At 37.3% G+C, this 24,072-nt stretch overlaps 1 protein-coding gene and 1 non-coding gene across 5 annotated transcripts; both read right to left on the bottom strand.

The window, feature by feature from the left end:
• Window positions 1-1,069: 1,069 nt before the first annotated feature.
• CFAP418 (cilia and flagella associated protein 418) lies at window positions 1,070-23,649 on the bottom strand. Of its 4 annotated transcripts, none has more exons than XM_057735475.1 (6): window positions 23,198-23,649; window positions 19,822-19,909; window positions 16,395-16,459; window positions 15,800-15,865; window positions 8,430-8,510; window positions 1,070-3,686 (listed from the first exon to the last, which is right to left on the bottom strand). In XM_057735475.1, exons 1-6 carry the CDS (start codon window positions 23,356-23,358, stop codon window positions 3,533-3,535), a joined length of 615 nt encoding a protein of 204 aa, XP_057591458.1. In that variant the 5' UTR covers window positions 23,359-23,649; the 3' UTR covers window positions 1,070-3,532. The 4 variants fall into 4 exon arrangements, with proteins under 4 accessions (XP_057591458.1, XP_057591459.1, XP_057591456.1 ...); XM_057735476.1 differs by having other exon boundaries at window positions 8,430-8,492; window positions 23,198-23,648; XM_057735473.1 differs by having other exon boundaries at window positions 8,397-8,510; window positions 23,198-23,648.
• Window positions 23,650-23,845: 196 nt separating this feature from the next.
• On the bottom strand, window positions 23,846-23,927 carry TRNAS-AGA (transfer RNA serine (anticodon AGA)). The gene has a single exon. It is a non-coding gene; the product is annotated as a tRNA-Ser (tRNA).
• Window positions 23,928-24,072: the final 145 nt, after the last annotated feature.

Consider the following 24,072-nt stretch of genomic DNA (forward strand, 5'->3'; position numbering starts at 1 on the left):
TAAAATAAAAATGACAGCAGATCTGCCTTTCTGATATGGAATGTTTAGGGAATGAATAAAATAAACATGTGGTCAAATGCTCTACTGTAAGAAATATGCTGCACCCATTAATTTAGAGAGTATTACTTGTAGAAGGAAGAACGAGAGCATTTATTAAGCACTTATTCTGAACTAAAAACTATACTATGTTATACCATTTTCACATATATAATTTAATCTTTACAACAAGCTTCCAAGAGATATCGCCACTCAGGTAGATGAGGCAAGTGAAGCCCCCAAAGTTAAGTAACTTTCCAAGGGATATGACTTTCAACTCTGATTCTGTAACACTTTTGTCATCCATTATCTTTGGGGAAAGTCTGAAAACAAATTTAATTATCAACCATATTCCATGAAACATTTTAAAGTAGGGCACATTATGGTGTCACAAACCCAAATAAATGTGATACAACGTAAAATCTCTAAAGAGCGTGTATATTTTGAATTTTTTCTTTCCTTCCAGAATTACCTTAAACAATAGGTAAAGCTGATTACTAGCTGGTATGCTGGCTGACAGAGATTTTGTTAAAACCTTACAACTGAAAAAAAAAATCAACATTTGCGTTACTTACGTAACATTACGTTAAGCTTCATCACAATACTTATCTGATTCAAGACCTTTTTCCCTCCATCTTCAAAAATATCAGATGAGTAAGAAAAGGAGGGAAAACAATTAAAAATCATAGTTTGATGCCATCTTCTTTGGCTCAAGAAAGAAGGGTGTTAAGTGTACTGACGTCACTGTACAGGTCTGGATGGGCACCACCATATCAACACGGCTCCTTTCTGCACTTGGACCTGTTCCTTTAGCTGCCACACTCTCTTACATGTGCATGTACACATACACACTTACACACACACTTAAACTTATGGCATATTTTTCTTCCCCAATGCAGATAAATAAATAAATTCTCTGTTCAACTGAATGGCTGGAAACGTTTTGTTGACATTTTAAAGAAAATTTTCAAAATTGTATCAAATTAACCTCCATATGAGTATTTTATTATAAAACAAAAAATGCACCTAAATACAGAGTAAAGCTCCTTATTATTTATTCGTTTCTAGGCAAGATAAGGATCTGAGAGTACAACAGAGTTCAAATAAAGTAGCTACCTGGCTTGATAAAAAATAGAGACTTGCTAAAGGTAGAAAATTATTATAAATATTGAAAACAAATAGGCAAAACATCTTGAAAGTTTTACAGACTTTGCATTTAAAATTATAGTTTATTAGAAACTGTACTTTTCTTCTCCATTGATACTAAAATAGCTGCATTTTGGCTTAAATTACAACTGGTAGTAATCTATCCACTTGTATATAAACATAATATTCTTTCTTCCTTTTTGATTAAAAAGTATACAATATTAAAAAGCTTATGAAGTAAATTGCCAACAAAAATGTGAACTCTATACATTTCTGACATTGTGGAATTAATTAGAATTATTATGTTATGAAATGCAAAACATGGACCATATATCTAGGTTATACAATAGTTATGATGAAATAATAAAAGAGGAAAAAAATTTCAAGTCCATAATTTAGTAAATTTGCTCATTTAAATTAAAAAAAATCACCATTATGATTAAATGTGCCAAATTTCATGAGGTTCTGAACGTGTGTGTGGATCTTGTTGCTCTGCTATTTTTTGAAATAGGCGACTTCAATCCAAATCCCCCTATGTTTCTGATACAATTATGATGAGATAAAAGTTTAGGGGATAAAAAATTTTTATTGAAAGATAACATCTGTAAACATATTCTTAATACAAAAAATGTGAGCATCTGCCACAGTGAGAGTTATCCTGCTGGAATACTGGACTTCCTACAGCAAGTTATACACGTGCAAATGTCACGGTTAGGAGTAGGATCTTTCTTCGCTTGAGTAAAATGGCTGGAACAGATTCAGTATAAGACTAAGCAGTTCATATCTACACCAGAAAGCAGATTCTAAAATATCTGGAATAATTACAAAACCTTTGCACAGGTTTATTTAATAAGTAGCCAATATATTTACATTTACACTTTCACTTAAATGAAATCTTTGATTACTTGAGAAAATGTGAGTAAAATTAAGCACCTAAAAATGAGCAAGTCCTATCAGAAACCAAAAACTGAATGGAACATATTTTTATCAATACTTTAGCAAGTGTGAGAAATGAGCAGTAAGCCAGAGTAATTTTCTTCTACTATCAATCATTACTTTAAAAAATGAAAAGCGCCAATGTTATATAATCTATTGGCATATAATTTTAGTAAGTCCACATTTTAAAATTTAATCAACAAACATAAACCTGGGAGGTAAACTTCTAAATGAATTAGTTAAAGCTAATTTAATAAAGTCAATTTCTTAATTTTTTTTTTTAAAAAAGACTAAGCAGATCATAACTTTGCTTCAATTACTCCCTTTCAGCAAGCCTTGTGTCACACACCTGAATTATATATTAGACACACGCGGTAAAGAGGTTCTGGCAAATTGGAATCTCTTGATGGGGCTGGGAGCAGGTAATTTTGAGGTAACCGATTTTCTGAATGTGCTGCTACTGTAGGGTTCCTCAAGCCTTAATCAAATTAAGAAGGAGACCAACAGGTTACCTGTTGGTTCAGCTATGCTTTATTTCTCCTTTCATGTACTCATCAATAAACAGCATGTCAACAGACTGCCTGAGAAAACATCTTACTTGCTGTTCTCTTTACTTAACGGAGTCTTAGGGCATTAAAGGCAAGAAGGTACTTGGAAAATCCAACAATGACCCGTCTGTATTTTCCTTGTTTTAGATGCATCAAAAAAACCTTTTTTTGTATAGAAATGGATATTTGCTAAAATAGCAAACTAAATAACTTTTGATATCTAAATGAACAAAAGGGGGAGAAATAAGCTAAAACTGGTAATATATATTTACTACTATGCCTAGTATTGCTCTGAACTGAAGTGAGATCAGACACTGGCAGTGTTTTCACCTACAATATACCCATACTCCCCCAAACCCTTCAATTAGCCACTGGTCACAAGGTTTCTGACATGTCTAAATTATGATCTTTGCTAACAGCACATTTGACTGGAAGAGGTGATGTGTACAACCTCTCAATGACCTCTCTGCAGGGCGAGCTTTATTCCCTTTAACTGCTATAACAGGAATGTTTACTCTAAGTGTATTAGCAGTCAGTAGTACTGCAGTTGCTACTGAATATACATTTGTACGAAACTCCACAATTAAACTTCTATTTAACAGGAGACAGGCTAGCAAAGAAGTATTTGGATAACTTGTTACCTTACTTACTAAGTGAAATGTCCGTATATCAAAAAGGAATAATTCCAAAATGTTAAAGCATATTATCTTCCCAAGTCCATTTGGTCTTTGAAAATTTGTACAGCCATTAAATGAAATTTCCTGTCTTTTCCAAAGGGTATGAGACTATGTACCTAAATTAATTGTGACAATTAATAGAGGCTGTTCTCCTGGACACATCTGTCTGAATGTGCAAAGTCTGCACTTTTAGTGTTTACCACAAACCCAGCGAAGTTGATGACTGGTCTGAAGGTCAGTCAGTTCTTCAATACTTCTCCAGCTGCACTGGCAGGCATAGGCTCGTGTTCCTTTCTTCTTTACCAACTTTGTTTTTAATTTGTGGAATTCTGGCATATTGTTCCTATTAGTAAAACAAGAAGGTTTTAGCATAGTAGATTTATTCAGTACTTAATGACTTAAAAAATAAAAGAAATCCTAATTGCTTTATTTTCCTATCATCACAACATCCAAAAACTAAACTACCTGTTACTCTCACATGAAAAACAGAAGACATACTTTGGTGTTCTCTTTCTGAGGGTTTCAATATTTTTGAATGGCAGTCCCCTAGGTCTGTTAATATTAAGGTTGTTGTATAACAATGACTTAAAGAGCTGAAGAATTACTGATTTGTCTTATCAGAGATGACATGATGTAGGAATAGAGTTGAAAATACAGTGACTCATCGCCCACCTCACATACGCACCTGTGCCATATTTTAAAAGCCTGCAATGTGGCAAATGGAGGGCATACAAGAGGCACAGATAACAGGCTTCTGATGGGTTAACTATACGAATTTTTCATTAATAGAGAAAAAGTGCTTCTATGTGTTGAATTCATATTTTATCTCATTTGTTTCAATGATCTGCTTATTTACTTGTACTTCCAGAAACAAAATAAATGCCTATCCTGAAATAAATGTCAATAATTTTAATATAATTAAATCAACGAGCAGAACTCATGAAGAAGGATAATCATCCGACTTGATGCTGTTATAAAAAAGACTACAGAATTTTGATTAATAGAAAATCAATTATGGTTTTCATAATCCACATACTGAATTTATGTAAATATTCCATGGCAAAATGAAATGAAAAAATTCAAAGTGAAATGATGAAAAAATACATAGTGAAATGATGAAATACAGAATAAGTATTAAAAAAAAAAGAAATACAGTTTGTTGATGTCACTGCAACAGAAAGCAGGATTCAAAGTGCCCTCTGGTGGCCACTGGGCACCACATTCAGTACTGCACAAAATTCAGGCACAACTTAGGATAGACCCTAACAAAACCTGAGAGATTTCCCGGCCAACTGTCTGACTTCAGGAAACTGAGACTCTGACCAGCTGAATGACTTAGCTAAGGTTAGTGAGATAGGGGAAGAACTGAATAATCTAAGTTTTATTGCAAAGAAAAAAGCTGAACAAAACTAAATGCGTTTAATGAAAACTAAATGGCTAAGTGAAGGAGTGTCCTTTATTCAACTTGCAGTATATTTTGACAAACTTAATATCTGACACTTGATTGAATACTTAGATTTCAGGAGTCATGAAAGCCAAGGAACTATCAATAATTAATACATTTCAAGTAGTGCATATTTTAAAGGCTTAGGAAGAAAATTTCATTATTTCCCATAAAGGAAACAACTTGATAGAAAAATAAGAGCTATTTTATTTAGCAATTATGGCAGGATGGTCAAGTATAGCTTATACTTCTTTTAGGAAGTTCTAGAACTTATCAAAGCTAGGACACACTTATGGCCCTTACCCGTAAGATAAAGACAATGAAACAGACAACTAAACAGGTTTTCACTGTATAACCCATGTGCAGACTAATACCACTACAAAAAAATGGCTCCCCATGTTCTGCTGGGCATTCAATGATACTCCGCAGGCCTTTCAACTTGCCTTCGGTTACCATCTACTTCTGGTTTCCCCAGTGATTATTTCCTGCTCTCCTCAAGTGTTTCATCTCCCCTCTACCCCTTTACTTTCAAGCAGATCACATTTTCACTCACAAAATCAGGCAATGAGATGTGAAAAGGCTTCCATTTCCTAGCTTTCCCTCGAAAACATCAGTATAAGACTTTTTTTCTACCCAGGCACAGAGGATCCCTCTTCCTATCCAAAGCTCACTTTCCATCAGCACTCTGGACCCTAAAGTCTCTAGGACCTTGTTACTCACATAACCTTCCCTTCTCGTCTTCCCTACTCCCCCACAATATAAACATCAAAGGATCTCCTATCTTAACTAAATGATTCCTTAACTCTGCATGCACTGACAGGCTTCCAAGTTACCTTCCTGGGTAATATCATCCAGTCTCATGGTTTTGACTACTGCTTTACAGACTACATTTCCTATCTGAGCTTCATACAGGTTCATCAGCTCCCATAATGAACATATAGACTCTTCTTTCAAAGCTGTTCTTAAATTCTATCAGTGGACAGTATCATGGCCCATGTTCGTAAACCAAGACAGAAATTTAAGACAACCTGGGTGATATCTGTCTCTCGTCTTCCACAGTCAGGACCACCTCTAAAATATCTCTCAAATGTACCTATTCCTGTCTACCCTCCCCCTACTGTCATAATTCAGATCCTCGTTTCTTTCCCATTGGATTACCACAATATCCTTCACTAATTCCCATGATTCTAAACAGGCCTGGTTCCCATAAGCAGTTAGTAATTTTTTAAAAGTTCAACTACTCAGATCTCTCCCCTGATGAAAAAACCTTCAGTGGTTATCCACTGCCTAAAGAATTAAGTCCAAATTCCTCAATACTGATTCCCTGCCTTTGTTCTTTTTGATCTTTCTCTCCTACTTCACCTCTTGTCAAGTTTTGCTCTTGTATCCAAAACTTTACACAGTCCAGACTGCTTGTAAGTTGCCAAACATGCCATGTGGTTTTATCTGTGTCTTTAAAAATATCTCCTAAAAGAACCCCAGTGTCCAACTGGTTTGTTGGGCAAACTCCTGGTTATACTTCAAGGCTCTGAGGCTTTCCCTGATACCTCAGAGTGGAGTGTATCCACCCTGTCCTGTGATACTCCTCTTTCCCATTTATCACGTGATATTATAACAGGATGCCTCTCCTTCTCAAAACTGTGCATTACTTGAGAGCAGAAACTGGGTCTTACTCATCTTTTGAGCCCAGTAACCAACAACGCCACAGACTAGGTCCTAAATAATGTCTGATTAAAAAAAGCTAATCAGCTCTGCGAAATACCATATCAATGTTCTGTATTCTGATGGTGACTGATAGCCTTTTATTTGTTCCATTCTCTTACCTCCCAAACATATTCCTAAGCATTCTGAGGACTGAGATGGTATTTTCTACTGACTTAAATAACTACTCATGACTCATTTTAAATACTGTATTCAGTATACTGTGTAAAGACAAATAATAAATATTGTCATTTATTTTTAATAGTGTAATAAATCTTCTAGTTCTCACTATTTTATCTAAAAGTATGTGTTTTTTTTAAACCAGGCTGCTACAGATCTACAATAAACCAACTGATTGCTCTTTTTAACTCTGAGACACTGTAAATTCCTCAAGTACCAACTAAACCACCAATACGTTTACTTTATGCCTGTGCTCACTGCAGTTTTCATGGTATATGCATTCTATTTTCCTATACTAGTTTTACATAAATTGATGGTTCATCTTGGTGAAATGTGCAGATTATCAACCACTCATTAGATCAACCAGAAGAAAGTACATAGCAGGGGGTTTAGAGAAGTCAGAAAAGGCAAAATGGACATGAAATTAAAAGCTAACTTTTCCAACAATGGGATTAAAAAGTGGGCTCACACAAACCCAAAGAGTAGGGGCTCTTGACCAGGGATTTTGGGACTGCACTAGGCTTTATTTGGGTTGGCGACTATGAAATCTCACAAACTGTAATTCTTCTATGTATTTGAATATTTGAATTTTCCTCTGCACATGTGGAGAGGATTCAAAGATTTTCAGAAAAGTTCTTGATGTGAAAAGTTTAAAAACTCTTACATTAACACTAGAGGAGACTCCTACAGATTTACATGAGAATGGCTACCAGAAGAGATGTGAAGAAAGCCTCTAACCATTTTCTTTATGCTACTGAAGCGTACTACAATAATTCTGATGACTTGTATCTGAAAATATAGTCTTTGTTTAGGCATAGGTTTTGGGAGCTAAAAAATGTATGATATATGTACTTTACTAATTTTTAGCCCTTAATTTTTATTTGAAAATGTGAATATATAGTTCTATTTGAACTATACATCTTTGTGACTTAAAAACATTAGGTATTTGCTAAGTATTTAAGGATGCACAAATTATAAAAATATGAGTAAGACATTATCCCAATCACAAGGAGGGAGGCAGACATATACCAACCTAAGATATTTTCAATCTCATATTACAGTAAGTATTGCAACAGGTACAAAGTGCTGTGGACATGTGGGAAAGCATGAGTTTACTTCCAAGTTGAGAGAGTGGTAAGGGAATCATGGAAGATGAGCAATGAATGTCATATACCCTGAGGGACAGGTAGGGTTTAAGGTAGGTAAAATGGTGGGAAGGTACTCCAAGAGGTGGAGCATTTACACAAAGTCATAGGGAACAGGAGTACTGAGTGCTTTGATGGAGCTAAAATCTGGCAAAGGTGAAAAGTACGCTGTGGAAAGACAAACTAGGCTGGGTGATAGACTGATGGGGACTGGATCGTGGAGGGTCTTGAATGCCATGCTAAGGAATTTGGAAATTATTCTGTAAGCAGAAAGGTTCTGGGCAAGAGAATGGCATACTCAGAGTTATGCTTTAATTCTCAGTGAGTGAAGGGTGGTCTGGAAGAAGAGACTGTATGCAGAAAAATCAGTGAGGAGGCTACTTCTGAACTCTTGTCCAGAAGGAACACATTCTTAACTAGGCTGACAGCAGACACATGGAAAGCAGGAGATGCGGAGAGAAATATCAAAGAGGTGGAGGCCACACAATCTGGCCAATGCCATCAAGAAGCATTATAGCACAATAAGAAATATAAAGTTGTATTAAGTACATTTCTCACAGAGTGAAGTTCTTTAGAAATGTACCTGAAAAACAGATAATCGCACGATTTGTCCCACCTGTAGTCATCGTAGCTCACTACCCAGAAATCACAGGCTACACAACGCAGATGGTCACATGCTCTATTCAGGGAAAAAGAACTGTACATTAGAAATTATTGGTAAGTTTAAATATGAAAATATCCTGATTTATTCATAGACTATGCCACACATTACAGATTACTGAGCAAACAACAGAGAAGTAGAGATGAATCTGGTTATACATTTTTACACTATTGCACTGATTACCTATTTGAACTTTCAGGTGAAATTTCTGCACAAACTTACCTATTTTTCTAAGATCTTGCATACTGACACATATATGCACACATGTATATATTTACAGTTATGAAAAAAATGGACATGTAGATCTTATAGTTCAATGGTTTTCAAATTGTGTCTGAGGGAGATCTCCACTTAAGCTAACTTCTTTAAGTGTTTCCCTTCCTAATGAAAATTTCAGAATGCCTCTATCACAGAATCTGCCACATTTTACTGAAATGCTGGGATGATACCTTATTTGTTTCTGTTTCCTCACTACTTGGCATTAATGTATTCATTCACTTACTTAAAAAATATTTACTGAAAGCCTAGTATGTGTTGGTGAGATTCTTTCCTCATACAGCTTAGGTTCTAATTCAAGAAGAAATAAGTAATACTCATAATAACTAAATTATGTAGTATGTTAGAAGGCAAAAAGTGCTTTAAATGAAATAAAAAGAGTCAATAAAATTGGAAGTACTGGGAGGAAGTGTGTTGTAATTTTGAATACAGTGGTCTGCATAGGCTTCACTGGGAAGGTATATCTAAGCAGTTTCTTTAAATGGAGCTGCAGTTGGTAAAAGAAGTGGGGTTAAGAGAGGTTATATTTAAGAAGGAAGGAAAAAGAGCAGGTTTGTATATTGACGGCAAAGATGCAGTGAAGGGCAAAATGCTGCTGATGTGACAGGTAGAACTGCTAGAACGATACTCAGCACATAACAGGTACTCAGAGACAAGCTGAGGAACTGAAATACCAAGCAAATCTCAAAATTCATATACTACATAGTAACTTCAGGAGTAAAATGATCATATATAGTAAGAATTATGAATTGCTGCTGCAAAAAATTTAATTTGTATAATAACTGTGAATTACTTTAAAGAAACCTCCTCCATGGCTTGAAGTATTTTAAAACTAGAATCAATATAGATACATTTGATCATCTAAAAATTAAAAGGAAAAAAAATTAAAAGGAAATAAGAGTTTTTAAGATACCAAAAACAAAGTGAAAAGACCAGTAATAGAGTGAAAGAAAACACTTTCAACACATAGTCAAATACTTATTCTGACAAAGGGTGCTTACAAATGACAACAAAGAAAAAGAACCTAAAAATATACTCTTATCTCACTAATACAGGTAGCATAGATTAGTAGTTAAAATGTAGACAAGACTGCCTACATTCAAATGCCGATTCCCTAGCTGTGTAACCATAGTCAAGTAACTTAACTTCTCTGTTACTCAGTCTCCCCACCTGTAAAATGGGGATAATAATGCACATCTCATAGAAGAATTATGAGGAGCTAATCAAGTTAATATTGATAAAGTGCTCCTAACAGTGCCTGGCACACAGCATTTATTAAAAAGTTAAAATGCTACATAAAGAATTAAAACTTAAAGTAACCATGAAATATATATTTAAACTAATTAAGTTAGTAAAAGTTAGCACTCTCAGATATTTCTGGTGGGTATGTGAAATGCTATAACCTTTTGGGAAAAATCTTGGCATTACTTTAAAATTAAAATTATACCTAGCTGCTGCACTAGCAATCCCATTTTGGGGACTCTATTCCATGTAAATAAAAGCACTGGAATATAGGCATGTATCTCAAGAATTTCTACTGCAGTATTGCTGAAGTGGCAAAAAACAGGATACCACCTAGATAGCTATCAAAGAGAGAAAAGACTGCATAACATTTATACTATGGAATATTAGGCAGCTGATAAAGAGAGTTAATTAGATTTAACTGCTGACCTAGAGGTGCACAAAGCAAGGTGCACAATAACATATAGAGCATGATCCTGTTTTTGTGAGCCACCCCCCATATTTTCCTGTAAAGGTGTTTATAAGTTTGTAAGAACATGCAGAAAAACGTTCAAGGTAATATACCATGCAGCTATCACTAGTTGCCTCAGGAGGGGTGGGAATGGAGAGGAAGGAGAGAGTATTATCTTTCTCCTTATACATTTTGACTTTTGTTTTTATCTTTTTCAATAAGCATATAATACTTATGTAATTAAAAAATAAAATAAAATCCATCATTATATTTTTTTCACTTATTTCCCTCTAAAATTCAGATATGTTAACTTCAAAATTGCAAATATATTTTGGCCTGCAAGTTGCTTTGAGAATAAGTGCTTTCTATTCTAAAAATATTAATCACGACAATAACTAAACATTTAGAATCTATACATGTTTCATAAACAATTCCATATTTTCTTTCAAACTGATAGCAATTTACGGAGTTGAATTTTTATATACAGAAATTCAGCACAATCACATTTGTAAACATTTGAACTTGGATTTTGAATGTGTAAGTCAGGAAATGCAAAATGATGGTTCCCAAAGCCGCTATGACCTGCTTTCTTGTGCATATGTAGTTTATCACATGACTGCACAGAGTGTTAACTTTAATGCCTTAATACATATGTGCAATTTGGCTGAATTACTGCTGTTGTGGGAACTATAATTTAGAATTTCCTGACATTTTGTATGTGTAAAATTTCAACCATAATGTTAAATACAGCCTTTTAATTTAAAATTTAGTAGTTTATTCAAATCTATTCACACTACCACATTTTCCTACAAACACTGTCCTTTGAGAAAAATAAAACTAACTTGCAGCTAAGAAATCATTCTGCTGCTACGATTCACTCTATTAGATCATAATTAGTACCAGTCTATGGAATAATCCAGTCCTGCAAGTAGTTTAAAAAATAATGAGGAGAGTAAAATTCAATTTGGCTTGAAAATAACACCTTGGTTTTATCTATACCTTACTAATGCCATCACGCTTTGCTACTACTCTTTTTCTTTTATACCAACTGGGTAAAAGACTCAAATTTTTACACTCTAAAATCATTCGGGATTACTCTCAAACCACAGCTTCATCCAAAAATCAAACAAACATAACACATGAAAAATAGGCAGAATAGATTCAATTTCCTTTATGTCCAGGCATGTAAATCAGTGCTTATTTTCAGGCCTTACATATATTTTTCTTTCATAACTATATATAAAAGAATACCTAACAAAGTCATAGCTCCAATGAAAGATAAATTGTCAGGTCTTTCCTCTAAAATGTGAGAAAATACAAACATGAAGGTGTCACCAACAGCTCTGTCCTTTTATCTGGCTAGTAAGCAAAATCTTTACTATCTTATTAAAGATGTTAGTGGTGGGAACACCTGAAACACAGCCCAATGTAGCCTTCTGCACAGACTCTGGTTCTCAGTCAAATCCTGTCATACCTACACAGTGGACTGGGGAGTCTAGTTGTTTAGGCAGCTGGAAAATAACAACAGCTGCAATAGCAAAGGCAGCTTCCCTCTTACATACATTATACAACCTTCCACAAATTGGTATACTAGAAAGCATAATGGATTAGGAATAAAGTTACAGTTTGAGTCCTTGCCTTGGGCAAGGTAAGGCACAGCATTTGGGAGTCATTCTTGACAACTTTCTCTCTTACCTTCAATAGCCATTTAATCACCGAATTCTGTCAATTCTATATTCTAAATATCTCAAGCATGACCCTTTTTCCCTACAGCCGCTGCCACCACTTAGGTCACAGCTGCCATCATTGTCTCTTTCCTGGACCACTACTGCCTGTTGACTGGTCTCCCTGTGTTCTTTCCTGTCTTGTCTCTCCAACTTCCAGTCCATTTTCCATTCTGGAACCAAAATTTCTTTCTTTAGAAACTTAAATATGATTATGTCACCCCTATCTGCTTAAAAACCCCCAAAACAACCCAATGGCTTCCACTGTTACAGGACATATATTTTTTAAATCCTCCAGGGGACCCCAGACCAAACGTCCCTTGATTACCTCTCCAGCCCCATCAGAAGCCATTCTTTCCCCCACTCACTACACTCCAGCTCACTGGCTGCTCTCTGTTCCTCCAACACCCCTGGCTCCTTCCAGCTCAGGGATCGTCTAATATGGTGCGTCCTCTGGCTCCAATGGTCCCCTGTCTTTGCTTAATTCCTACTTATTTATCATATCATATCATATCATATCATATCATATCATATCATGATTAAATGTTATTTGCTCAGGAAACTTAACACTTCATATTAGTTAGGATGCCAATTATCTATGCCTATAGTATCCTGTACTTATCCTTCACATTACATATTATGTGGAAATTAAATAGTCATTTGTGGAATTAAAGTCTCTTTCCTCATCTAGACTGAAAGCTCACTGAGGGCAGGAAAGTGTCTATTTATTTGTTCACCACAATGTGTTCACTCAAAACCTAGGACTTAGAAAGCGCATGATTATTAAGACACATTCAATGAATTTAACATCAGTGCCTCAATTTCCTCATTTATAAAACGGAGTTAAAAATTCTGACTCTATCTGCATCTTGGTTTTTCCCTGTGAAGCAGGTGAGTCAATACACATATACAAAAAAGTGCTCTGGATGGTATGAACTCCCTCACACATGCACTGTTTACATGCACATTTTGCATGTGCCTTATCTTTCTGTGGGTGCTGATCTGTGCCATGTAGAGGGTGGTCAGTGATTAGTATCTTTGTGATGGGTGAAGAAGAAAAGATCTGTGAATATAAACATTTACCTGTGCATATATATGCAAATTGTATGTGTTTTCCCTTCTTGTCGCTGTGCAGAAGGTAGGAATGGGGTTGACAGATTGTGGCATTCTCATGGATCAATGTTATATAATAGATATACGCTGAAATTCCATCTGGAACAAGATTCTTCTAAGCTAGAACTAAGTCAAAGTACATGTAAAAATATACTATATAAAAGAAAATCAATGAAATATATACTCTTGGAAGTAAACCAGAACATACTGTCTTAAAGACCATTTTTAAAATCAGAAGGCACCTGTAAGTAAACACATACAGATATTTCCTGAGATAAAATGGAAAAGTAGCAGAATACAGGATTCTTGCAGCTGAGGTGTAACACAATGAGAAGGCAGCACTAACAGATGAGAGAGACCCACAAATAACTACAAACTAGCGTGCCTACAGTAGCTAGCTAACTTTTGCAACACAGGCACAATTTTAACGTATTACTTCATTCCCTGTCATTCTGGACAGGGAATAAGTGTAAAAATACTCAGAGGCAGAAAAATATAAGTGGAGAGTAGAAGGATAACAAGTGTTCTAGTGGAAGTAGAATATCTGACCCAGGCTTTAACGGGAGGTGAAAGAACTAAAAAGAGAAGAGAAAGAACAAGGACAACAGTTTGGTAAAGCAAACAAGGAGTTAATATGAGACAGATGGCAGCTCTCATTTTCCTTCTGAACAGGGGAGAGGTACTCAAAATACTATGTTAGGGATATTTTCTTTGATGCTCTGTGTGGGTGAGATTACAGAAGATGCAAGTGGATGGTAACTAGGAAACCTTTGCTGTATAGCTCAAGGGTGACTTGAGAGAAGCCTGGATGTGGTGTGGCAATGACTGAGACAAGTCCAAGTCGGTAGACACAAGTAAGTCAGGATCGATAGCAACCAGACTGTATTCTTCTCTAAGAGCAGGCTGTGTCTCTAATTCTTTGTATAGACAGTCCTCAATGCATGACGATTCAGGTGTTATCAACTCTTATTTACAGCCCTCACTGCAGGCATCACCCCTGTGGGCTGCTATAGCCTGTCTGCTGCCTGGTGTTCCTGGTCCAGGCTTCCCCAGCTTCCCCATTTCCCTCTCGTCTCATAGCCCTTTTTTCCAGGCCTCCTAGGATCTGGGCCCGCTCTACCACAACCCTCCAATAACGTCTTTTTAGGTTCCACTTCTATTATTCAATTACAATGGTTATCTCTCCTGAATGTGGTCAACATCCAATCATATAGCTGTCTTTTATTTCTTAAAAAGTTATCAGAAAATGAAAAAGTGTTTTAGAAATAACTAGACAAAATACAATACTCTAGTTAAGTAGGCCTCTATAAAAACAGAACCAAACTTATCAAGACAGTAAGATGATTTGCTGAACTATTTACAACAGACGACATGGAAACAACCTAAATGTCTATCAACAGATAAACAGATAAAGAAGATGTGGTACACATATACAATGGAATACTACTCAGCCATAATAAAGAATGAAATAATGCCATTTTCAGCAACTTGGATGGGCCTGGAGATTATCATACTAAATGAAGGAAGTCAGAAAGAGAAAAACAAATACCAAATGATATCAATTATATGTGGAATCTAAAATATGACACAAATGAACTTATCTATGAAACAGAAATAGATTCACAGATATAGAGAACAGACTTGTGGTTGCCAAGGGGAGCGGTGGGGGAGACGGATGGCTTGGGAGTTTGTGATTAGCAGACACAAACTATTAAATATAAAATGGATAAACAATAAGGTCCTACTGTATAGCATATGGAACTATATTCAATATCCTGTGATAAACCATAATAGAAAAGAATATGAAAAAGAATGTATATATGTATAACTGAATCACTTTGTTATACAGTAGAAATTAACACAACATTGTAAATCAGCTATACTTCACTAAAGAAAAATTTGCTGAAAATCAATCTGTTTCCCCACTTTATGACAATGACAATGGAATAGGCTAGGAGTCTGAGGCTGATAGGGGTTTGGGGTAGGTAGCATCATGAACATAAGACTCCCTGAGAGAGGCGCTGAGTGAGATGGTGGGTGAAAGGAGGGCTCGGGAAGAGACAACAAGAGGAGGGTTTCTGCTTTTGAAATATGTAAAATCAAGAGACTATGCTTGGGTACTACAGACCTGCAGCTTCTCATGCTCACTGGCCAAGGAAGTGTGGGTAACACATCACACAGTTCACCTGTCCTACTCACTGGCTGCCCCTGCCTGGAAGGAAAAATGGCAAGGCAGAAGCTCAGCTCCTGGTGTCCTGTAGAAACCAAGCTGGGATGGAAGAGATCAGGCCCTTCAAGCGGATCTTAGAGAAGGGTGTCAACACAATGAACACCACATCACAGCTTTCAACAGCGATCACCCAAGAATGAGAAACATTTTGGTAGTGTTCTTAGACTGGCTAACAAAATATACCTCTTATGAAACAGACTCATGCCAAGATGATAAGAACTATGTTTTAACAGGGTATCAATTTGGAAAAACCTAATTAAGAAAGTATAACATACTTCTGACATCTTACCTCTGTGAAGTATTTGTCCCAATGCCACATGGAACAGCGCTTCCACCAAGGTACACTGGGCTGCAGCTAGACATGTTCAACAGACGGGAGAAAAGTAAAATTAAAACATAAAAGAAACATGAGAAATTAATTTGGCCTCACTGAATCTATATTCTTATAATCAAATTGTATATTTTCCTGAGCAAGCCAACTATTTCAAGGAAGAGGTATTTATTCCAGGGTTAGTGCTTTATTGGATAAAAACCTGTATATTCAGGAACACTCAAGGAGTTAAAATGAGTCACAGAAGGATGTGTTTGCCAAATAATGTAAGGGACAAAGTAAATACCGAAGAATATAACAGAACATTAATTTTGAGAAACTGTTCACACTTTTTTTTTTACACAGCAGAAAATTATTTACAATAGTAATAACCTCCCATTCAAGTTTCTTTACACTAAGGAGTCACAGACCATAAGAACACTGAAAGTGCTGCTATTGGTCTTTCTCCTAAAAGCTGACCAGTGCCTTGAGGTTCAATGTTGTTAAATGGTAACAAAATCTACTGGGCCATGCTCACCACTGTGTATAATTCACCAAAGCAATCCCAGCTTACCTTTTACCAAGGCCTTGAATGGAAGCTCTGACAGATGAATTACCTGAAGATTTAGATTTTAATTTCTGTTAAAAAAACGAAATAATAAAAGGCCAAGGGTAACTTAGAAATTATAACATGAACACTAATATTCTCTATTTTATAACAAGAACACTTTTTAAATGGCTTAAGTAAAAATTTCCTATGATTTTAAAGTTTCTGAAATAAAAACAATGATCAAAACCTTTTAAAGGCAAAAGGGAGGCGGGCCTCCCTGAGGAACTTACGAATTATTACGCTAACGTTTGGTCTAGAGGATTGATATACTGCCATTATTAGCATGCTAAGATTTAGAGTCACTTTATAACTCTTCAGTTAATACTAGAGTTTGATGATTTAATATGAAGGACCTGCTATTGAAAACCTCATCCTGGAAAAATTCAATTGAGGAGGGAAAAAACCTCAGACTCATTTTAAAGGCTGTGAATGGTACTCACCTGAACTAAAAATAAACTAACCACACTCCTGGGTAACTTCAGAAATATTAATTTTGATCAAATGGAAAGGTATCAACCATTAGACATTCAAGGAAAACGTAGAGCTACCTAGTCACGACCATACAGTAGTTCCTATGTGGTTACATAACATCATCATTAGCAAGCATTTATTAAGTGTTAACTGGTATAAGGTACCAAACAACATAAGCCAACTACATCCTAGGACCACCGCCAAGGAGAGGAAGTGGGATGGAGAAAAGGCAATTTAAACTATGCAGAGACATGCCATCATTTCACCTAGTAGGTGAGGAAATTTAATGGAGGCAAAAATACGTTTACTATTTCTCTTAACTCTTTTATTTGTTAAATAAAACTGAGTGAAACAGAACTGGAAACATTTTTGGTGCCTGTATGGAAAGTAACAATGTGCCCAAGTCTCCTTCTGTCTTTGGGCGGGTGCTCCGTGTGCCACCCAGGTTTGTGTTCACCACTCAGAGCTGGCACCCTGGGACCCCTGCTGTTGTTTCTGGGCTTTCTCGTGTGAGTCCGAGAGAGGTTAACGAACACAACAAACGGCAACTAATATACTGTTGTAAATCAACCACACGCCAATTAAAAAAAAAAAAAAAGAAAGAAAGAAACACCACAGAATGGGTGAGCAGTGGGGTAGGGAGCAGGACTCTCAGGAGCGCAACCTGGCCTCTGCTGACAAGGTGGGCAGGGACGGGCGGCTCACAGACACTTGCTTTCCTCATCCAATCGAGGTTCTGCATGGATCTGCTCTCCTCCAGAAGTTTACTTGGGTTGCTTTCTCCCCTGCAGGCTGGAAAACTGGATATAATAACTAACTTTAAAAAGGGAGCATACAGGAGGACTGCATACAAGTTTACTTCTTCGTGATTATAACAGCTATTTTTGTTTCAAATTAGTATATCTTCTCTAATACTTCTTTAGGGAAGTACTTCCTTCTCTTTCTGAAATGCCTTGAACTGAAGAGATGGTACCTCACACACAGATACACACCCTGTAGTGTTTCATAAACAATGAATTGCTCGGATGATCAGTGAATCACACCATGTAGTTTTTCCCCTACCATTAACGAAGTTAGTACTGCTATTCAGCATTTACGATGCATTCTGTTCACAGAGTATTCAATACCACGGCTATTGTGTTATTCAACTAGGCCATAGCTTATTCATTTACCTCAGATGAACTGAAAATGTTAAATTTAGAGAAATTGAGATTTTTTAAACTTGCTTTTATTTTTATTTTTTATTCTTTTAAAAAAATTGAAGTATAATTGACCGACAACACTATGTTAGTTCCAGGTGCACAACACGGTGAGTTGGTATTTCTACACATTACAAATGATGACCACAGAACGTCTAGTCACCATGCGTCACCATGCAGAGCTGTTCCAGTCTTACTGACTATATTCCTCCTGCTGTCCATTTTATCCCTGTGATTCACTTATTTTGTAATTGGCAGTCTGTACGTCCCTCACGTATTTCACTCGTCTCTCCCATTCCTCTCCCCACTGGCAGCGAGAAACACAGATCTTAAGATCGATGCCAGTCACTTGATTTTTAATCTGACAAAAACAGAAGTGGCCCATATCCATAACCTTAACACCATCACTGCCTAGTTATTTTTAGTCCACTGTCTTGCTTTAATCTTCCCTACCTTAAAAAAAAACAAAAAACAAACAACAAAAACACTCTTTGGTATCATATTTATTTCTTAGATTTTTTTCCTTCTGGTCCTCGTAATTTAGACTTTCATTTGGTCTCTTTCTAACAAATATATATAAATATTCATATATATATAAAAATATATAAATCTAAGAAATACATTCTGTACCCACCAAACTGGTAAAAATGAAAGTATATACATTCTCATCAGTGCTGGTGAGAAGAATACAAATGAGACAGTCACTCTGGAAAACACTCTGGTGATGGGTAGAAAAGCTGAAGATGAGCACACTTTGTGACCTTCTAAGTTTATATACCCTAGAGAAACTCCTATACATGGGTTAAAAAAAAAGACACGTAAAGATATTTGATGCAACATTGTTTGTAATAATCTAAATGTCTAATCACCAGGGAAGTAGACAGATAAACTGCGGCAGAGTTACATAAGGGACTATTATACATCAGTTAAAATTGTTTACGGTTATATATATGTTATAAAAGTATGGATGAAAGGATAATGGTTACCTCTGGGAAGGAACAGTAGAGTAAGATTTGGAGAGTTCTTAAAATGTAATTTTTATTTCTTGAAAAAAAATCCTGGGAGTTCCCTGGTGATCCAGTGGTTTGCACTTGGTGCTTTAACAGCTGTGGCCTGGTTGGGGAACTAAAATCCCACAAACCGCAAGGCGTGGCAAAAACAAAACAAAACAAGACACAAAACAACCAAAAAACCTCCCAAAACCAGAGGAGCAAATCTGGCAAAATGTTAAGATGTGTCCAGTATGAGTAGTTAATATATAGGTAGCTGTTATATTATTTTATGAGCTTTTATAAAGTTGATATAGATACATAAACATTTAAAAAATTAAAATACTACCAGCTTACTCATTAGTTCCTGGGATGAGAGCAATGGCAAAGCATCTGAGATGCTAAGCTCATTCCTATAATGAAAGCTGATTTTGGTCCTTTAGAAAAAGTGTTCTTAGAGTCTACAAATAAATACAAGTAACCAACTTCATCTGTGAGTTTACTTTCGCTTTTCTAATATCTCATTCTTGCTGAGAAATAAAAAGCAACACACACAGAGTTTCTAATATTTTTTTCTTATATAAATCTAAGTGGAATAATTTCTTCAAACAATTGTATTTCTCAGAATTCAAAGGACTATAGATACTTGTGCCTTCTATAAATTTTCAGACTATTCTAAACATATCTTGAGATAATGAAAGAATTACTGTACATTTATAACACTTGACTTACAAAATGTTTTTTGTCAAAGTTGGGTTCTTCAAATATTTCATTAATAAGACTGTCAAGATCATCTTCTTTTTTAAATGTTTCTGTTGATCTGAAAAAAACCAAACAATAAACAAACAAGAAAACAGCTGAAGCTTAAGTGCAGATATAGTCAGCCAGTATCAGAAGAGTTTTGTTTACATAAAAGAAAGGTGGGTATGTATTTTTCTAAATTATATCAACCACTTATTTAAGATGCAAAATATGTACAATTATAAATAGAACCTGAGAATTACAAAGTTAATTTTAATATGTCTAATTTTCCCCTAACGGTTCCACTGTAAGTCAAATAATCATATTTCTTTACTATAGGAGTCAAAGGTTATATAACCAAATGGTTAATTACACACACATGTATGTGATATTTGCTTGACAGAGTATCTCAACTACTTCTTTACCTTCTGCAGGTAAAGCCATCACAGGATTACTGACAAACTGTTAATGCATGGAACTTCTATTTAATAGCTAACATTTACTGAATACTTTACATAGATTAAGATAAAGGGACTCAAGAGGGCTTCCTAGGTGGCGCAGTGGTTAAGAATCCGCCTGCCAACGGCAGGGGACACGGGTTCGCGTCTTGCTCTGTGGAAGATTCCACATGCCGCAGAGCAACTATTGAACCTGTGCTCTAGAGCCCGTGAGCCAAAACTATTGAGCCCGTGTGCCGCAACTATTAAAGCCCATGTGCCTAGAGCCTGTGCTCTGCAACAAGAGAAGCCACTACAATGAGGAGCCCGTGCACCACAATGAAGAGTAGCCCCTGCTCACATCAACTAGAGAAAGCCTGTGTGCAGCAAGGAAGACCCAATGCAGCCAATAAATAAATTAAAAAAAAAAGATATAGGGACTGAGAGATTAAAAAACTTGTCCAAGGTCAGTGGGAGGAGAGACCTGGAACTGAATCTAGGGCGGTCCAGACACCTAACTGTGTTCACCTCGTAGGGATGTGGAGATTAAATGAATTAACACATATAAGGCTTAGCATATAGAAGGGACTCAATAAATATTGGCTGTTATTAAAGCTATTATCTATGAGGTTATGATATTGTCTGTAAATACTCCCATCTGTATCATCCTGAACCACTTTATTCTTACTGCAGTTCAACTCACATCAGTCTTTTCAAAAAAAAACTAATCATATATTTCTATCATTTTGAACTCTTCATTAAATTACATATATTCTTACCACTTATATTAGCAGTTGTTCCTGGTCTCACGATGTGGCATAGACATTTATTATTTGCAGAGCTATCATTTTTAAGGGAAAATTTCAGTATTTTAACTCTTTTAAGAAAAAGATTTAGTCTATATCACTGTGCAATTGGCAGGTAGTCTCCTATTAATAAATTCATAATATAAAAATTCCTAACTTTTAGGTATTAATTTTGGCTCAGGACAAAATTTTAATGTTTGACATTATATACTGCATCTGCTATTAAGTTTAAGGTCTCTGTTGCTGTTTTTTGCATAATTTATCTTTACAACTACACTGCCAAATTAAGTTTTAGCAAATGAATGACAACAGTACTGGTTTGCTACAGCTTCTATAAACGTACTACTGAAAAATCTGATGTAGTAAGGTGGGGTGGGGTGCTAGAAGGATTATGGATGGATTTTAGTAGTATAACAAACAACAGGCTATGGAGAGAGGTATAAAAGGACCTGTGCTTGGAAAGGATCCGTCCACCTTAGTAACCCTTTCCATTTCCAGAAGCTTGCTCCAAGACACCCTACTCCTCTGTGCTAGTACCCCTAAGATCAACAGGCTCTGGAAGGCTCTTTGATAAATTTTCTCCATCCCTCAAAGAAGTGAATAAAAAGAACAAAAGAAACTGCAAGGTAACATTGTTGTAGGATAGGAATGGTAGCTGTGCTGCCAATGAGTACATAAAGATGTCCAGCACTCAAGATAATAATACACAAAGTAATGAGAATGATATTTGCATAAACAGTCAAATGAGTATTAGCCTATTCAAAGCAGTCTTTTTTTTTTTTGGTTCTGCCAAGCAGCATGCAGGATCTCGGTTCTCCCACTAGGGATGAACCTGTGCCCCCTGCATGGAGAGCTCAGTCTTAACCACTGGACTGCCAGGGAAGTCCCCAACGCAGTCATTTTAATTGGCTCTACATTTATTTTTTAGAATGCTGCCTAGTACTTGATTGATTTTCAGAACTTCTGTTTCTGAACTTTAGACTAATTTCAATGTTTTTATCTTCTGAGGGTGAATTTTTATAAACAAGCAAATGTCATCAGAGGTAAGTCTACTAAATTGGGTAGCAAAGGTGTTGGGTTCTAGGAAATCACACAGGCACACAAAAACAAAACCAAATCCACAGATGCTGCCATAAAGGAACAAGACTGGCTTTCTTGGGCTGTTCCAAAGCTGCCTCTGTGTAATTCCACAAGCGTTTCTGAGAGATTTAAGCAAGAGTTACTGCAGAGGTTTCCAAGCCATCACTTTGAAGGACAATACTCATTTTGGCAAAAATTTTGGTTTTTTGAAGGACAATACTCATTTTTTGGAATTGAGGGGGAAGTGAGATAAAGACGAAAGTCCTATTATTTAATAATTACACAGAAGAAAAATGACTGACAAATTTGAAAGATACTTTTTTTGGATCAAAAACCAAGACTTAAGAAAATTCCCCAAATTTCAATTTGAATGCCTGAGATCCTCTGGGACCCTTAGCTGGGGCCGTGGGGAGTAGGAAGGTGGTTGGATTAATGGAAACAGTGTTACCAATAATTAAACCTTTTAATCTTAAATCTAATCTCATTAAATTCTCTAAGCTAAAAAAAAATCAACTAATGATGGAAGCTAAAAAAAAATCAACTAATGATGGAATAAGTGGAATCGTTTTCTCCAATAACTGGCCCAAGGATTGTTCTGCCTGGGGAATGGGGTTCCGGAGGACCAGAAACAATAGGATGCGGTTCTCTCAAAAGGGGATGAGAATCCCTCACGCTGACGGAGGCCCCGGCCACAGAGGGCGCCTAAGCTACACCCCCTAGCCCCCATCGAAACCCACTGGGATTTGGGCGAAAGAGACCTGGTGAAGCCGCGAGCTCTCAGAGGCGGGGCATCGGCGGGACCAGGCCTCTGGGGCTTGCTTGGGGGCGGAGTCGGGCCTTGGGAAGAGATGCTAGGATCCTCGAGGACGGGGAGTGGAAGTGTGTGCGGCCCCGGAAGTGGGGAATGGAGGGTCTGGGCCCTAACAGGGAGAGGAGCTGGAGGTGGCAGGCGGGGGCACGTTTCTTTGGGTCCGCAGGCGTAGAGGTGGCTTTAGGACCTGGAGCAGGCTTCACCAGAACAGCCCACCCCTCCCGCCTGTTAACCTGAGAGTCTCTTTCGCCTCGGCTCTGTTCCGGTCGCTGCTGAGGATGCCGCTGGCACCGCCACCGCCTCTGGGCCGTTCGACCATACCCAGTCTCAGTGGATCTGGTCTGCAAAACTTGGACTCGACCTCATCCAAGAGCTCGTCGAGGTCCTTCGCCATCTTGAGTCTCCACGTCCTTCCCCCTCTCGGGTCGCCACCGCACCCGACAGTTTCCAGGGCAACGCGAGGACGCGCCGCGCGCGCTCGCCGCCCTCGCGCATGCGCGCGTCGTTCCGAGGCCGCTCTAGGCGCTTCCGAGGCCTGGGTGCTGACGCGCTCGCGCTAAGGGACGTGGTGGGGTCGCCAGGTCCCCGGAGCAGGCTTTCTTTCCCGCTCGGCCGGAGGTCGGAGCTGTCCCTTCCTGCGCTACTTCGCGACGCTTTGCTTTTCTTTGTTCCAGATTGCCTGGCGTGTTTTGTTCCATTTCCCTCTTCCGGACTCAGGTTGTAACCACAATCACACGGCTCCCTCGCTCCCGCATCCGCTCCTCTTCTTGCCCCATTGGGGTCCCAGGCGTATTCCAGCCCTTCATAAATTCTTTAAATAATCTGCAGAGGAGCCCGCAAAAGGAAAACAAAGATCGTGCCGAAAAAAAGAGCTGGTATCCCGTAGTCGGCAGGATTCGAACCTGCGCGGGGAGACCCCAATGGATTTCTAGTCCATCGCCTTAACCACTCGGCCACGACTACTGCTGATGTTAATTTTGGCAGTGAGATCTATGTAGAGTCTGCACACAAGTTTCTACTCCAGTAACAGGTATGTTTAGATCGTGAGGAAAACGTTAATGTTTTGTCAGATAAGAGCATATTTGAATGTTATGGCTCTAATAATTTT

The sequence above is a fragment of the Hippopotamus amphibius genome, chromosome 5 (assembly GCF_030028045.1).
Source record: "Hippopotamus amphibius kiboko isolate mHipAmp2 chromosome 5, mHipAmp2.hap2, whole genome shotgun sequence".
Lineage (NCBI taxonomy): Eukaryota > Metazoa > Chordata > Mammalia > Artiodactyla > Hippopotamidae > Hippopotamus > Hippopotamus amphibius.

Coding starts and splice junctions, on each gene's coding strand:
- CFAP418 (XM_057735473.1), bottom strand. CDS start 23,358: ATGGCGAAGGACCTCGACGAGCTCTTGGATGAGGTCGAGTCCAAGTTT. Junction 15,866..16,394: donor ATTCAAGGCCTTGGTAAAAG/GTAAGCTGGGAT, acceptor GAACATGTCTAG/CTGCAGCCCAGTGTACCTTG. Junction 3,687..8,396: donor TGCGATTATCTGTTTTTCAG/GTACATTTCTAA, acceptor TTTTACTAATAG/GAACAATATGCCAGAATTCC.